Source organism: Papaver somniferum, chromosome 1 (genome assembly GCF_003573695.1).
Source record: "Papaver somniferum cultivar HN1 chromosome 1, ASM357369v1, whole genome shotgun sequence".
NCBI lineage: Eukaryota > Viridiplantae > Streptophyta > Magnoliopsida > Ranunculales > Papaveraceae > Papaver > Papaver somniferum.
This window is the reverse complement of record NC_039358.1, coordinates 223,286,751-223,302,743: the sequence shown is the minus strand read 5'-3', so window position 1 is coordinate 223,302,743 and position 15,993 is coordinate 223,286,751. Positions and strand designations below refer to the sequence as shown.

At 36.5% G+C, this 15,993-nt stretch overlaps 1 protein-coding gene across 1 annotated transcript; it reads left to right on the top strand.

Annotated features, from left to right (window-relative positions):
• Positions 1 to 2,471: 2,471 nt before the first annotated feature.
• On the top strand, positions 2,472 to 3,275 carry LOC113361227 (F-box protein At3g07870-like). The gene has a single exon (XM_026604542.1). The coding sequence runs from the start codon at positions 2,472 to 2,474 to the stop codon at positions 3,273 to 3,275; it is 804 nt and encodes a 267-aa protein (XP_026460327.1).
• Positions 3,276 to 15,993: the final 12,718 nt, after the last annotated feature.

Genomic DNA, 15,993 nt, shown 5'->3' with positions numbered 1-15,993 from the left:
CAAGGACTAAGGAGAAAATCTATAGATTCCAAAGAATTGATTACAAATTGTAAAGCCATTGTAAAATAAGTAAACCCAAGACACAAGCTCATCGTAGCCCAAGACCCATTACAAACTAAAGATTGTTAGAGATACCCATAAAAAGCCCACAGCCTGGAGAGATGAAAACCCTAATAATCAAAACATCTTGTTACCAAACTCGCCGCCGCCTAGTACACCAGTGGATCACAAAACCAGCACCTTTGCTGATTTTGAAATTAGAACTGAAGATCACAACATTTGGAAGCTTAATCATCAGAAACCAGCACCTTAGCTGATTAAGCACTGAAGATAAGATGGGAAGCTTAATCATCAGAAACCAACACCTTTGTTGGTTATGAACTGAAGATCAAGGAGATGGTGTAAGAGATGTATGCCTTGTATGATATGAGATGACATTGTTGATGGAGGTACTATTTAGGTTGAGATTGAAGTATGTATGCAGTGGTTTTGAGGGATAAAATTGATATAGGATTTCAGAGATTTGATGAGATATGGAGAAACAAAGGTACCACAGATCACTATTTGACTAATTGTTTAGACAAACGGGATTCTTTCTGTTGGAGCTCTTCATTGGTTAGCTGACAAGGGCACAAAGATTTTAGCTTTTGATTTAGAAGATGAGAAGTTCCAATGCCACCTTGTCTCCCAATAGGAGACAAGGTGATGAGAAGTTCCAATGTACTTTACCCCCGGTTACTGTCGTTAGGAGGGTACGTATTTATCGATTTGTCTTTGGGGTAGAGGAAGAACTGATGTACTCATTCGAGGAAACTGAAAACAAAAGTGATTACGCCTAAAGTACATTGGAGTCACGATTTTACTGTACTGCATGTTATTATCCATTCGCACTTGCATAAGAAAATGAAGTTATATTGTAGGGTATCCGAAGGCAACATACTCCCTTAGTCATTATGACCCCAAAATTGCAATTGTAGAAGAATTTCCAGATGCTGAGAGATTCAAAAAATATCAAGTGATTCCGGACCCTATATGAAGAGCGATGTTTCATTAACAAAACTACAGCCTGACCTGCCTAGTTAAGCTGAGTACTCCACTCGAAGATATATGGTTCTTATATCTAAACTCTATTCAGTATGTGGTGAGTACACTATAATTCTATAAACTTGTTAGAACATTTTTTTGTTTGTTACATGGTTAGGTTATGTCTCAGAAAAGTGTGGTTATCAGATTTGTCGTTGCTAGCAAAAAAAGGGGAAGAATACTAGCTAATAATTTTAAATAAAAATATATTAGATTTGATTTGTAAAATCTAACGTCATCTCAGAGTCACTTCGACCTCGAATTACACCCGTTTCGTCTACTTACATTTTTGGGTTTGCTAGCTATTTGAACGGCTAGTGTATAAATGAGTATTTGCTTTAATAAATATTGTAAGCAGAGAAGGAATTTGCATCAAGCATTGACATCGAAACTGTGATAAAGCAGTTCCAGAATATGAAACCCTGTGGCAGCATATTACAAACTATACAGTTTTGCTGCATCTATATCTGAGTTTACTTGACTATTGGAAATGTACTTCTGTGCACAGAGATGCTAATAATGTCTCAGACTCTAGCAAAAAGTGCCTTGCCGACTTCTAGTTCAGTAGAATGGCAGTCTAGTTTTCCAAATTGGTTAGAATCAACAACTGCTGCTGAAAATATAACAGTGCAGTTGCTTTTTTCATCATTTTTATTTATTTTTTTATTTTTATTTTTTTTTTGAGAATAAAGGGATATGATTGTATGAGAAAAAGAAATGAGATACAGAGAGAGTCTAAGATCCCAAAGTTTTAGGTGGCATACAGAGTTTTTATAAGACTCAGTCTAGTTGGAGACACAATTCCGAGTTTGGCTAGAATTCTACGCATTGAGGGAATTACAATTACAATCTAAATCAACTTCTCTAATCAGAGTTTGCCTAGAAAACAATTTTTTTTAAACTTGTGGACCAACTAAATAAGTTTGCGATTCTAAACTTGTGGACCAAGTAAATAAGTTTTCAAAGGCCTATGTATATATATAAAGAACGTTTTGCACAAAGGTTAGAGACTTAAAGAGTTTGTAAAACAGGGTTCGGAATTCGGTGCGAGCAGAAAAATGCTGCTGCATCATCTTCCTCATGAAATCTTCAGAGACATACTTTCTCGCTTACCTTCTGAATATGCGATACAGTGCATAGAAGTGTGCAAAACCTGGCGAAATATCTTGCACCCTATTAAGCGCGACAAAGAAAATATTAATCTTCTTTTTGTGGGTAAATACGGTTTTCAAGGTACGCAATTTTACCATGGAGAATTTGATGGAAAGAGTAACAAAAAACTCGATGAACAACTCTCTTACAATGCACTTAAACCGCTCGGTTTTCCTAATCTCCACTACCCTAATTATCTCATAGTTGGCTTCCATAGGGGTTTGGTTTGTTTTGTAATGAATTACGAACAACTCGGTAAGAAACTACTCTCTTACAATGATCCTATCTATGTTTGTAATCCTTTCACCCAAGAAACCGTCCGTCTTCCGCAATTAACTTTAATTAAGGCTGCAGCAAAGAATGATTTCTTGTTGATTGGATTTGGTTATCTTAATGCAACTAAAGAGTACAAGATTGTCAGAATTTTTTACTACGAAGACAGTAAATTTTGCAAAGGGCAAGTCCAGGTATACACTCTTGGTGACAAAAATGGATGGAGATACAAAGGTATAACTGATCACTTTCTGAGTAAATCAAACGGAGTACTTTGCAATGGAGCTATTTATTGGATAGCCAACATGGGCACAGAGATCGTAGCTTTTGATTTAGCAGATGAGAAGTTCCGTTCCGTTCCTATGCCACCTTGTTTCCCTATAAAATATATTGATCCATGCTTTCCCACCCCGTTACAGGTGTTAGGAGGGTGTTTATCGATTGTCCTTTATAGATATTCACTTGGATGGAGTACTGATATATGGTCATTAAAACCATTGATGGATTCTAAAAAGGAAAATGATAAATTGCATTGGAGTAACGAATTTATCATTCAATTCAAAGACCTTCACCGGGCGTACTATTGTCCAATTTCCCTGACAGAAGAAAATAAAGTTCTAGCGTGGCATATGCAAATGTATTGCTCAACGCAAAACACCCTTTGTCATTATGACCCAAAAACTGCAACTTCGGAAGAATTTATGTATGATGATGCTGGGGGATTCCAAATATTTCAAGTAATTCCGTATATGAAGAGCGATGTTTGATTAACAGCACTAGTGCCTGACATGCCAGTATCTAACTGGAACAGCATGAATTAATTATCCACTATGTGTTAATCAAACTATAATTCAATAAACTTTTTTTTTTACTATGTTTTTGGGTTAAGTGACAAAACGCCCCAATTTGGACTACAACTTTGTGAAAATGCCCCAGACGTTAGGCAAAAGATCAAAATGCCCCAAAACATCAAAATGCCCCAAAACGGAATCAAAATGTCCCAATCTGTTATGTTTTCCGTCTGACATGGTTAAGTGGTCAAAACAGTAAGCTATGGCCCCGCACGTGTAAATAAATGTCATTTATACCCTTCAGTCAAAATGCCCCACAAGCACGTAACTACTTAACCATGTGCCATATTTAGTTAGATTGTGACACGTGGCTAGTCTAAAATTGGACGGCCAGAGATGAAGTGGTTATATTTACTGAAATAGATGTTTCTTTTTCTAAAATGACCAGCATGTCCTATTAACTAGGATTGCGACACGTGGCTATTCTTTTAGTTGGACGGCTGTAGATTTGGTTGTTATATTTACTGAAATGGTTTTTTTTTAAGAGAATGACTACCGTGTCCTACAATCTAAGATTGCAACACATGTAACATGAGTTCAAATCAACGGCTACAGATTTCAACCTTTTTAAATCCGACCGTTGTAATAACGGTCACTTTCTTGTCTCGCCTGAATTATATAAATGGGGAATTTTCACAACCTTAAATCAGTGAATTGGTTTTTTTTCTTCAAAATGGCTGCTAGCTCAAGTGAGAAAATGAAAATGGTAAGTTAAATTTCAAGAATTTTCAAAGAAGAACATAGTTGGGGGTTAGTATCTTATCCATCTTACTTTAATTTTTACTTAATTTGCAGGAATGTGAGATGTGCAACGAAAATAATCATCAATCAATTGATTGTCCTTGGATCTACAGTAGGTGTAAATTAGTTCCTTGTAATGGTATTCGGAAACTTTTAAAGGTCAAAGAAGGTGTTAATTCAGGGAAGAAAATCTTTTCTTGCTCTAATCATATGTGTTCATACTTCGAATGGTTTGATGATGCTATTAAAACCATGACACTTCAGTACAAAGGAGGTTGTAAAGCTTGTGTTGGTGATCACAAATTTGCTGATTGTCCTTGGTCACATACTCCTTGTATCAACCCCAAATGCAATTCAACTAAGGTGAGGATGTTAAACATAGCTCAAACATCATGGAATTATGGTATTGGCTACCTAAAATGCAAAAAATGTGAAGATTTCCAATGGGTGTCTGATGCTATCTTTGTGGAAAAACAAAAGCAATTTTATAATTCTGAAGATCAAATTTGTGCACAGTTTAAAGACAAAGTGAAGGTAAAGTGCATAATTAGAAGTTAATGTATGTAAACAAAAGCAATGTAACAGATTTGAAGGATTTCTCAATGTAATGTTAGTTTGCAGAACTGAGTACTTTAAAAAACATACTTTAAAAACCATAGATCCATAAACAAAATATTGTCAACATTCATAAAACAGAACTGAGTACTAATATCTCTGCCATTACAAGTTCATAAGTCTAGAAATGCTAAAAGAAATAAGGGAAAAAAGGAACCCAGCATTTCTAATATTACTGATATTTAGAGTTAGGCTTTCTAACCCTTTTTGATGGTGGATCAGAAATGTTGATTGTTTGGATAGAAATATTAACAGTACCATGACAAGTCTGGTTAAAACAGGCAGATGAAGGTGTAGAAGAAGTAGATGGATGTGTTACCTTCATTTTGGGTGCAGTGGAGGAGGATGGTGCAGTTGTCTTACCCTTTTTCTGGGAACCAGCTGAAGAAGTAGATGTTGTAGTAGCAACTGCTTTGCCCTTTGACAATGGTGGTACCTCAGCTGATTTCTTTGATGCAGATGATGTTTGCTTTCTTTGATGCAGATGTTGATGCAGTATTTGGTGAAGAAAAGTTAGAGTAGATGTTCTCACAAGCAACATCATGAGTAAACCATGACCTTGCCCAAGACTTAGGCTCTGCATCAATTAGGTATTGATATGCAGCTGAAATTATCTCTGCAATTTCTTGCATGGCCTCCTAGAAAATAGGTGTCTAAGTTAATTCATTTGATGCAATAAGGCTTGACTGAAAGAATGAACATTCATTATAACCAAACATTTCTTACCTCCCAGTGAAAATACTGTATGCCTTTGCAGCCTTCCAAAGAAGGTGTGTCAGTCTTGGATTTCTGAATCCCTTAGGTCAAGAAATTCTTGTATAGATGCCTGGAAAGAAAAAAAAGGGCAAACATTAATCATTTCCAAAAAAAAAGGGCAAACATTAATCAATTCCAAAAAAAAATCTACCTTAGGCAGTATCTATGATTTTCCAAAGGAAACAATCTTTTTACTGATTCAAGAATGCCCTTCATTCTATCAGAAAAAAAGGTTAGTCCAGGCATATCAGGTATCCTTTTTCTCAATTATTTAACATCATAAACCAATTTTCTTCAGTTTCACTCATACAAATCATCACACATATAGGAAATACCCCATTCTGGCCATCTATACCAACTGCTGAAAGCATCACACCACCTAGATTACCATTCAAGTGAGCTCCATCTAATCCAATAACCAATATACAACCATGAAGAAAACCTTTCATTTGTGCATCATAGGCCACAATGACATCTCAAAACTGTTATCTTGACCCTCTTTGGACCAACTGAAATGACCAATGCTATTTGGGTTCAATGAAGTAGCAGTTGTGACTAATTGTGGTGCTTTTGTGTAAGAACTCTCAAATGTTCCATTCCTTTCTGCTATCACCAATCTCGTGTACACACAAAAAAAAATAGCATTTCCAACATACCACAAGGTTATCAAATAAACAAACACAAGGGAACCAAAACAAGCTTCAAAATCATACCCTTGCATTATTAGCAACCCATTTTGGTATGTCAGTTTGCAACCGAGGTCTAATGATCTTGTTAGATATATCATCTTTCTTGTCCACTGGTGAAGCAACATCCATTGTCTTCAACAAATACTTGGCTACAAATTTTGCATTGCATTTCCTGTTGTAGTCTTCATTCGAATTCTTACAGGTGTGTTCTGTGTTGTATTCTCTAACTATGACTGTTGGATCGTCTTCATCTGGTAACTTTCTTGCATTCACCATCCAAGCACAATTTTAGGTATCCTTGTAAGTACAATAAGAATAGTGTCTCTTCTTATCTTCCTTCTTCACTTTAAAATCCCTATGTTTCAACACTGCATATTCCCTTAAATGATCCTCGTAATCTTGCATGTTTCCAAAAGCCATTCCACTACTTATTTCACCAGGTACAACCTCAGGAACATCTTCATTTATCATTTCTAGACGTTGTGGTTCTTTTAAATGCTCACCAAAATCTTCTTGCCACTTAGCTTCTTCCTCTTGAGTGGCATCATATCTGGGAACTTTTTCATCTGAAGTAGCATTTACTGGTGCACTCTGCTCTTCATAAAACCCACCTACATTGAAATCTTCATTACAATCATCAACCTCATTATCAATATCTATACCTCTAGCACACATAGAAACCCAATCTTCATAATTGTACTTTTCTTGTGTTTCTTCATCTTCACTTTTCACTTTACTTTCATCTTCACTTACATCTTCCTCATTATATTACTCAAACAAAAAATCAGGCCTATCATTAGGATGACAGTCATCTGATTGTAGATTAGGTAAATTCACCTGGTCATCATCTCCATTCCCTTGTACTTGGTTGTCTTCAACAGTTGCTTGTGTAGCATTAACTTGTGCTTCATGCACTGGGTTTTCTGCAACAGATGCTTCTGTAGAAACAACTGGGTCTTCATGCAAAAAATCAAGTCTTGTTGGTCTCATATCACTTACCCCACTAACACTAGCGGTCTTATTAAGTCTTGGACTCCTCCTTACCTCAACCATTTTACTAACAGTTTTCTTCTTCACTGGACTCATAAAATTAGTCACACCACTTGCCCCACTAACACTAGCAGTATTACAAACAAAACCCCAATGTGTAATTGTAGGAATAACTACAGTGAACCACAATCTTACCAAATTGTTTTTACCTGGTTTCCATTTATTCCAAAATGAAATAAAACTCTCCTCTGTTTCACACTTATCATATGCATTCCCATTATCATCATCAAATAAAAACAGTTCTAGTGCAGAATTCAAATATGGAAGAGTTTAGCAATTGGTAAGCACTATCATCACTAAAAAGTATTCAAATATGCCTCAGACAACACCAAGCATAGATATAAGTATAACTAAACAAATAGAAACATAGCTAAACAGATACAAATTCATATACAAAGTTCATATATACCCATTAATTCATCAATCATGGAAGTAATTTTGTATCCAATGCCTCTGAATTTCCACTAAGTTAAATAAGATACAGGCCAAAGAAATAATAAAATACCCTCACTGCTTGTGTATATCATTCATTCTAAGGAAGTAAAAGGGTTGAGCCATTGTTTTACAGTAATCACCACAGTTGTAATTAGAGAATTTCACAGAATGCACAAAATTAGCCATGCCATGGTTTTACAGTAATCATACCAAAATACATGGAATTCATAAATAAAAAGAAAATGAAATATCCCCTAAATTGAATTATCCACAAAAAATGGAAAACCCCCAAATTATAATCCCCAAATTTGTTTCTTTCAAACCCTAATTAAAAAGAGAGATAGAGACACAATTAACCCTAAATCATAAAATCCTTTTTCATCTGATAAAAATTCAAAAACACAAATTTATAATCCCTAATTTCGTTTATTCAAAAACACAATTAATACTGAAACCCTAATTTTGTTTCCCTAAAACCCTAATTACAACTGTGGTGAAACCCATCCTACAGATTCTGAAACCCTAATTTCATTTCTACTCTCTGAAACCCTAATCGCAGATACCAGTTTCACATGGTTAGGTTTCGAAAAACAAATTTAGGGTTAAAAGTTACCTGTTCTTCACTGGGTTAAGAAACGGGATCTCTTATCTTCTCCGTCTCATCTATCTTCTCGATATGCAATTTCACTATCTCTCGATCTCTGTATCTCTCGATTGCTCTCTGTCTCTCTATCTCTCTCGGATTGGTATTTTGATTTCTGTGGCTCAAACACGACCAAGGTAGAAGATAAGAATCGATGTACTCGTGTGTACCACACGTGTGGTACAAGTGTCAGTCACTTTCCACGTGTCGACAGATAAGGTTGCATGCGTGTCATTTGTTTGCAGTGCCCACGTGTTATGACGTCATTAGCACATGTGTGACATCATGTAGGCGGATATCTCTGTCGAAGGCTAAAATTGACATTTAACATCACTGTTGACCAGTCAAACGGAATCAAAATGCCCCATTTTGACTATTATAGGTAAAACTAACGGAATGGGGCATTTTGATCTTTTGCCTAACGTCTGGGGCATTTTCACAACGTTGTAGTCCAAATTGGGGCATTTTGCCACTTAACCCGTAGTTTTTTTGTAGAAACTCCTGCTTCCTTTTATATTTGAACACCCGTGGATGTTCTAGTTTTAAACCTTTATAGCTGCTAATTGTTTCTTGATTGTCCTTGTCGACTTGTCGGGTATAGTTTTGTCTCCGAGAACTGAAGCAAGCCTAGAAAGCTCACTTTCTACGATGCCTGGCGAAGTAATGCTCTTGACTTTCATCAACTTTACTCTTATAAACGTCCAAGCAATCCTGGTCTATCTGTGGATACATCTTATTGCGCTTATCATCTCACTCACCAGCCTCACGACCATCGCCATATTAAAGTCTCATAAGTGGTGTCTTCCCTAAATGTTTCTCAGAAACCTTGGTAAGATGTGCACTCGAGTTTGCAGATTGGTCAACTTTGCTCTTGTATATGCCCAAGCATTCCTGGTTTATTTGACGCAACATATTTATTGCGCTCACCATCACTCTCACCAAGTGGTGTCTGCCAGAAATGCTACGTCGATTTTACTCCGGATGAATGGTAAAGTCTTAAAAGAATGAACCAAGCTCTTTTGGCCAAGTGGTGTTGGAGATGGAGTATTGAGAAGTCACATCTTTGGTACAAAATAATTGAAGAAAAATATGGTCCTTAAATCTCAGTTTGGATTCCAAGTAAGGTTACTTCAGCACATGGGGTATCATGTTGGAGAACAATTAATAGTGGAAATGGGACATCTAATCTCTGCTAATGCAAATATCACCATCCACTCAGGTGCTCAAGTCTCTTTCTGGTATGATAATTGGGCTGGAAACAAGACTTTGGCTGAGGAGTTTACTGCGCTTTGCAAACTGGACAGATTTTCCCATGCCAGCGTTGCTCATCATATAACGGCAGCAGAAAGGTCATGGCATTTTGAATTCAAGCGTTTCTTATCAAATGAAGAAACGAATCAACTTGCTTCCCTCTTTGTCGTTATCGGTACGAATCCTCCATATCTCGATACGTAAACAGACACAAGAAGATGGACCTTAACCATCACTGGTTCCTTTACAGTTAAGTCATTATATGACAAACTGATTGCAGCCGATGGTGTAGAATATTTCCCATGGAAGTTTGTCTGGAAAGCATGTATTCCTCCGAAGATTAATGTTTTGGTGTGGTGTTCAGTCCATGGTAAGCTCAATACTCTAGATATGTTACAACATATAAGGCATGAATCTTTATAGTTCATGTGCTCTTTGTGGTGACAGCCCTGAATCTCAAGAACACTTGCTACTGCATTGCAAGATTGCTATAAAAATTTGGTCGTCTGTAACACCATCTGAGAATTGGGCATGGGTGTTTCCAGCAAATGTGATGGCGTTGGCTTATACATGGCCAAACAACAATGATCTTTCTCATACAGGGAAGGTGGTATGGAATCTCATCCCCGCAGCCTTTATTTGGACCATTTGGAGGGAGAGGAATTGTAGTGTTTTCGAAGAAAAATACACATACAAGACTGATTTGGAGCTGTATGACAATGCTAAAACTCTAATCCTTTCGTGGGCAACAGCTGCTGGGAATAGAGTGCATACGAATTTCGCAAACTCAGTCTGTAATTGGGATACAGTCTTCCTATAATTTCTTAGTTTCATTTTGTTTTTCTTGTAGGGCTTTAGCCCATAGATGTGTGTCCCAATAGTAGACAGGGCCTTATTCCTATTATATATAAAGTATGTAACACATACTAACTCTAAGTAATGAAATCTTTTTCTCTTGTGTTTCTTTATCTTTCCCATCCACTACAAAACGTTATCAGTCACGAAGCTCAACCGCTCGAGAAATTTTTCTTTTTTTCTTTTTGTCTTCATCATCAATTAGTGGACAGTGGATATTACCTCGGGGAGATGCATCGTAGCCGGAAGAAAGTAGCAGGGAAAAACAAAAACCAAAAGAAACTACGCTTGTTCTTCATCAAAAGAAAGGATAAATCCTCTTCATAATTTATTATCTTTATGTTTCATCTTTCAGATCTGAAAGTTCAAATCCAAATTGTTTCAAATGAGTGTTCCATGAAAATTAGGGTTTCTCCTTATAAAGATTTTTTTTTCGATTTCTCTTTTGAAATCTCTTCAGATTTGAAATCAATAACTCCTATTCTTCAAAACACATGTGGGATATTTTCTTAAAAATCGAAAAAGAAAAAGGAATTTTTAGCCTGATTTGGGTTTTTTCCTTTGTGAATGAAATCGAATGAACATATGGATTTATGTTGATTAATTACGTGAACGGTTTGTTGTTGCAGCTATACTGCTAACGACGTCAGAAACTGCACCGGAGAAGACGCATCCATACTCGCCAGGCTTACAGCAGTAGCCCGCCTGGAAGCCGCAAAATAAACAGGGAAAATTCTATCCCCCTTGTCTCTGACCATAACGTATAATGTTTGTTCCTTACAGAAAAAAATGTAGGGGATAATGGTTAAGCATAGTCATATGTCAAGCTAAGTTTGTTTTCTCCAATGTTATTCCCACATGCGCATGATAGTTAGGTGTAAATGGTTTGACTCAATCATGATTACGTGGTCTGAGTAGAATATGCATTCGTATTTTTTTTCAAAAGCATGTTAGTACCTACCAACCACATACTCTCTGTGGAATCAAAACCAGACCTGGATCACCAATACTTTAAATATGCACCTCTTTTGGAGTGTGGCCCTGCGATGACCAAATTTGTTCTACTAGGATTATATGTGGCTTGAATTTCATTTTCTTACCTCGTACTTTTGCGAACTTAAATACACTGAGGTTGATTGTATTGATCATGGCTTATAAATCTATGATTATTGATTCAATTGTACTATACAAAAACTAATCCGTCCATATCTCCCCTAACCTGTGAAGGAAAATCTCCTCGTGAGATCCCGTCGGTGCCTGATGGAAAATCTCCTCGTGAGATCTTGCCTGTGCGCGTTACGAATCTGAGGAGAAGGAATCCGGTTCAGTCCATTCCTTCTCAACCCGGTTCGGTCCTACTGTAGGCCCGGTTCAGCAGTCCCTGTTCCTATCCTTGTTCTCCAGACGTCCTGTTCCGTTCCAGACTGGTATTAGGGTTGCGCGGCGTACGCTGTTCTGATTTTTTGTATATGAATGGAATGAAATGGAGACCAAAGTTTGAGGTATGTAATTATATTGCGAGTTTTTACATTTACTTGTTAGGTGTATTCCTTTGTGTTTTAGAATATGCCTAGTTTTGTTTTTTTTGTCTTGAAAAAAAAATCCACATCATATAAATGGTCAATTCAAAATATGATTGTTGGTATCGATCATTAAGAATTTTGGTCTTAATATTAATTTATCTCTTAAATATGATATTGGTTATAGTTGAATGTGTTCATTTGGGGCTTAGAAGTACTTGAGCACCATTATTATTAGATACTTGATATTTTCCCAAAAAAAAATTTGAATGCCTCGTGGGATGTAATCCACTTGCTCGACTATTAATCTGTCGGCAGTTTTCAAAATATACGTTCAAATAAAATCACATGTATTCCAATTTTTTGTGGAAGAACTCATAAAAGATGAAATAAGTCATAAACTTTTCATTTCTCTACTTCATCCATAATACTAACGAACCGGTATATGTTAAAGTACTACAACAAGAGAATTATATTTAGTGATATATTCAACCTAAAGTAAGTGGTTGAGATGTGTAGTGAGATTCTCTTTGCCTATTGAGATAACGAAATTTCTCAAATTAAGCTAAATGTAGCAAAATTGAAAATGAAAAGAACCCCAAAGTGATGAGGGTTAGACGTACCGACTCATATAAATATTTGAAAAGGGACTTATATATCATGAGACAAAAATGTTTTTTTTTCCCCAGCAGTAATGACACCAAAGTATAGGTATCAATTGAACATGGGATCAGCTAAAATGTAATTCTACCTCCCATCATAAATAAAAGAGTTAGAAATGCACCTGGTCATAGGTGTTGGTATATACAATGTAATGTGTACGTGTATCATAGTAACAACCAATTTTCACATCAACTTTAATGGCAACAAGAACGCCTGGACAATTGAATATCTTATCGAGCGCAGCACTGCTCTTTTTATTTTTCAAGATAGAACAAACACGTCGCAAAATCTCTAGATGTACCAAGAGATAATCACACCTTATTAAATTCCCAAGTAACCCGTGCATATGGGTATCATGTGGAACATCAAAATGATGAGAATGTAATTGATTGCATCTTTTATAGTCTCTAATGTATTTGGAAGGAAATATATTTTAGAGAAACTAATGAGTCAATCTAGTGCAATGTAATTCACTATAATATTTGGATTACCTAATCCATATTGACTCCGACGATGAAATGTTGGAAACTGACTCATACAGCCTTTGGGCATAACCATAAAGAAACTTTGGTTGTCACATGATGATTGTTTTGAAAGAACTCGTACAAATATCATTTTATTTGAGTGAACGAAAATGGGAAAAAGATTGACGGAATGCAAAGTGACGGCATGTCTCTCAATAAGTGTTTTCTAAATTACCAGATGCACAACCCCCTCCCATTATGCTTTTATTAATGCTATAAATAGGAGAGAGAATGTTAAAAATTTGAAATAAATCTCATTCCTTCATTCTCTTGTCAGTTCATAATTCTTTCTCTTCTGAACCTTCTCATTCTTTTCTTGTTTTCTAGCCATTAACTTCTGCTGGTGATATTGTGAGTAAGATCTTCCTAGGATTTTTGAAGTTTGACGGTTGTTGTTGTTCATTGTCTTCCCATCGAACGCTTCAACTCATAAGGCTTTTGATATAGGTATGAGATTATTTTTTCTTCGATCTTGATTGTTTGTTCATCTTCTGCTACTGTGTTCTTAGTTTTGTGATGAAGAACAAATATACAAAGTATATATACTTGCCCCTGTTCTTTATCACAAAGCTTACGGATTCGTACTCGAAGATTTAAGCTTGTCCACGATGTTCCCAATTAAGTTAGGGTTCTTCGTTTTCGGTGAATTTAGGGTTTTCAGTTGATATTTTTGATGGTAGAAGTTTTGACAAATTTCACGTTTTATGATCTTCATTTGCTTCTCTGCTTGTTTCTTTATCTTGTTTTTATGCTTCTTCGTAGATATGGTTGATCGTCAGCGGGCTCCCTATCAGACACCGCCACCGAGCCCTTATAGGTCTCCCCCACATAGAATTCCTGATATATCTCCGCTAGGGCTGAACATGGTTTCGGTTTTCCGCTGGAACCGGACCAAACCAGACCAATTAGGAAGAAACCAAACCGAACCATTTACTAATGGATTGGTTACGGTGTAGAAAGTGGGAAACCGATAGTGTTGGTTTTGGTTTGGTTTGACCTCTAAAATCGAACCAAAAACCATTGGAAAACCGATTAATTTTTAAACTTAGTTTCTACCGTCGATTTACAAGTATTAGATTCTACCCATTGATTTAGAAGATAAATAGAAACCCTAAATATAATATTTCATTATGATATTCTCCCTCTTTCTCCTTCTCTCAGTCGCCTCCCTCTCCACCCCCAACTACAGCTGCTGTTGCTACTCGACTTTTTTCTTTCCGTCTTCCTTCTTTTTTATTTGTCAATAACTAAATTAAGATATATTATATATCTTCTTTTGATCTCTAGAATTAGAGTAAGCTTTAACTATTCTTGATTTTTTTTTTGTCTGTAAATTTTTGTAAACCAATACTATCGGCAATTACGATTTTTTTATCTGTAAATTTGTGTATTTTTTTTTGGTTTGACATAATTATTGGTTAACCAAAAACCACTGGGACAAACCGAAACCAACTGGAACCATTTAGAAACCGAACCAATGGTTAATGGATTGGTTTGGTTTAGATTTTTAGAAACCAATAGTATTGGTTTCGGTTTTGGTTTGGCTAGAAACCGAACCAAAACCGACCATGAACAGCCCTAATCTTCGCCGAAGGGTGCTTCGTCTAGGCCTTCGCAGTTAGACCCTCGCGCTCAGAGGACCTCATCTACTGCTGGTCCAAGAGCTTCATTTGTCAAGAAAGGGGATCAGACGAAGGGTCCTCAGGGTTCTAGGTATGTCGTTAATCGCTTCCTGCTTCTCAACGTGCTGTGCCAACAAATACAAAGTGCAAAGGCTCAACACCCTTATTAATGCTAGAGAATTTACATCATAAGGACTTGATGAATATTTCATGTTTTATAGGATCAATATAGAGCATCTTATACCCAATGGTCTCGCATAGGCTACCATCAAAGGTTACAGATGGTGCCTAATAAATAGTTTATGCGTACCAAACTACTTTATGCTTTGGGGATATGCAATATTACACGCATTTTACTTTATTCGGTTTTTGAACCCAATATTAGTCAACCTTTTCTGTGTACAGTTGGTAATTGGATTTAAGCATGACATTCGTGTTTATATGCATTTTTGGTTGCACTATTCATGTGCTATTGGACTCCACATCGTATTATGATGGGTCTTCAAAACTATTAAGTAGTTATGTTGGAAATGAGTTCCCAGCAATTTTCCGCATTTTAAAACGTTTGACAGGAGATCTCTTCCCGCTAGATTTGCGGATTATCACTTTAATGAGACAGTCTTCCCGTCGTTAGGGGGAGATAAGAAAAATTATTTTCTAAATGAACGACATGAATTGTCGTGGTGTGTTCCCACTGTGTCTCATATTGATTCTTGAACTCCACAAATGTAAATGTGAAGTGACAAAGAATAATCAATTTTCAGAATATACACTGATGTCGCTAAAGTGATAAGATCACACATACCAGCTGCAAATATTCCTGCAAGGTTATAAATCCTCAGTATAGGGTACATCATAGATTAAGGTATTGCAACTACACTTGTTGGAAGTGTAGTTGAGGTCGTGGCTCCATAAAGGAAGATGGAGAGACCACCAGGTTCGATCAATGCTCACCTAGAAAGGAAGTAGATGAGTAAGGCACAACCTAATTTGTATCATCAATGAAATCATCTTATTTGATTGTCTCTGACTATGTCCATGAATCAATAATGGGGGACGCTCCGAAGTTTTAAATGATTCTAGAGAACAATGAAATCCTGACGGATTATGAGAATGCACATGAGTCAAGAAGGATCATGCGTGCATAATAATGATATAATCCATAAATAGTTGCTCCAGAAGTAGAGCTCAATGAGATCGAACCATGCTTTATTTTGATTAGTTTCAAATAAATATCATATTTGGCCTACACAATCCAGGTAGAACTTAG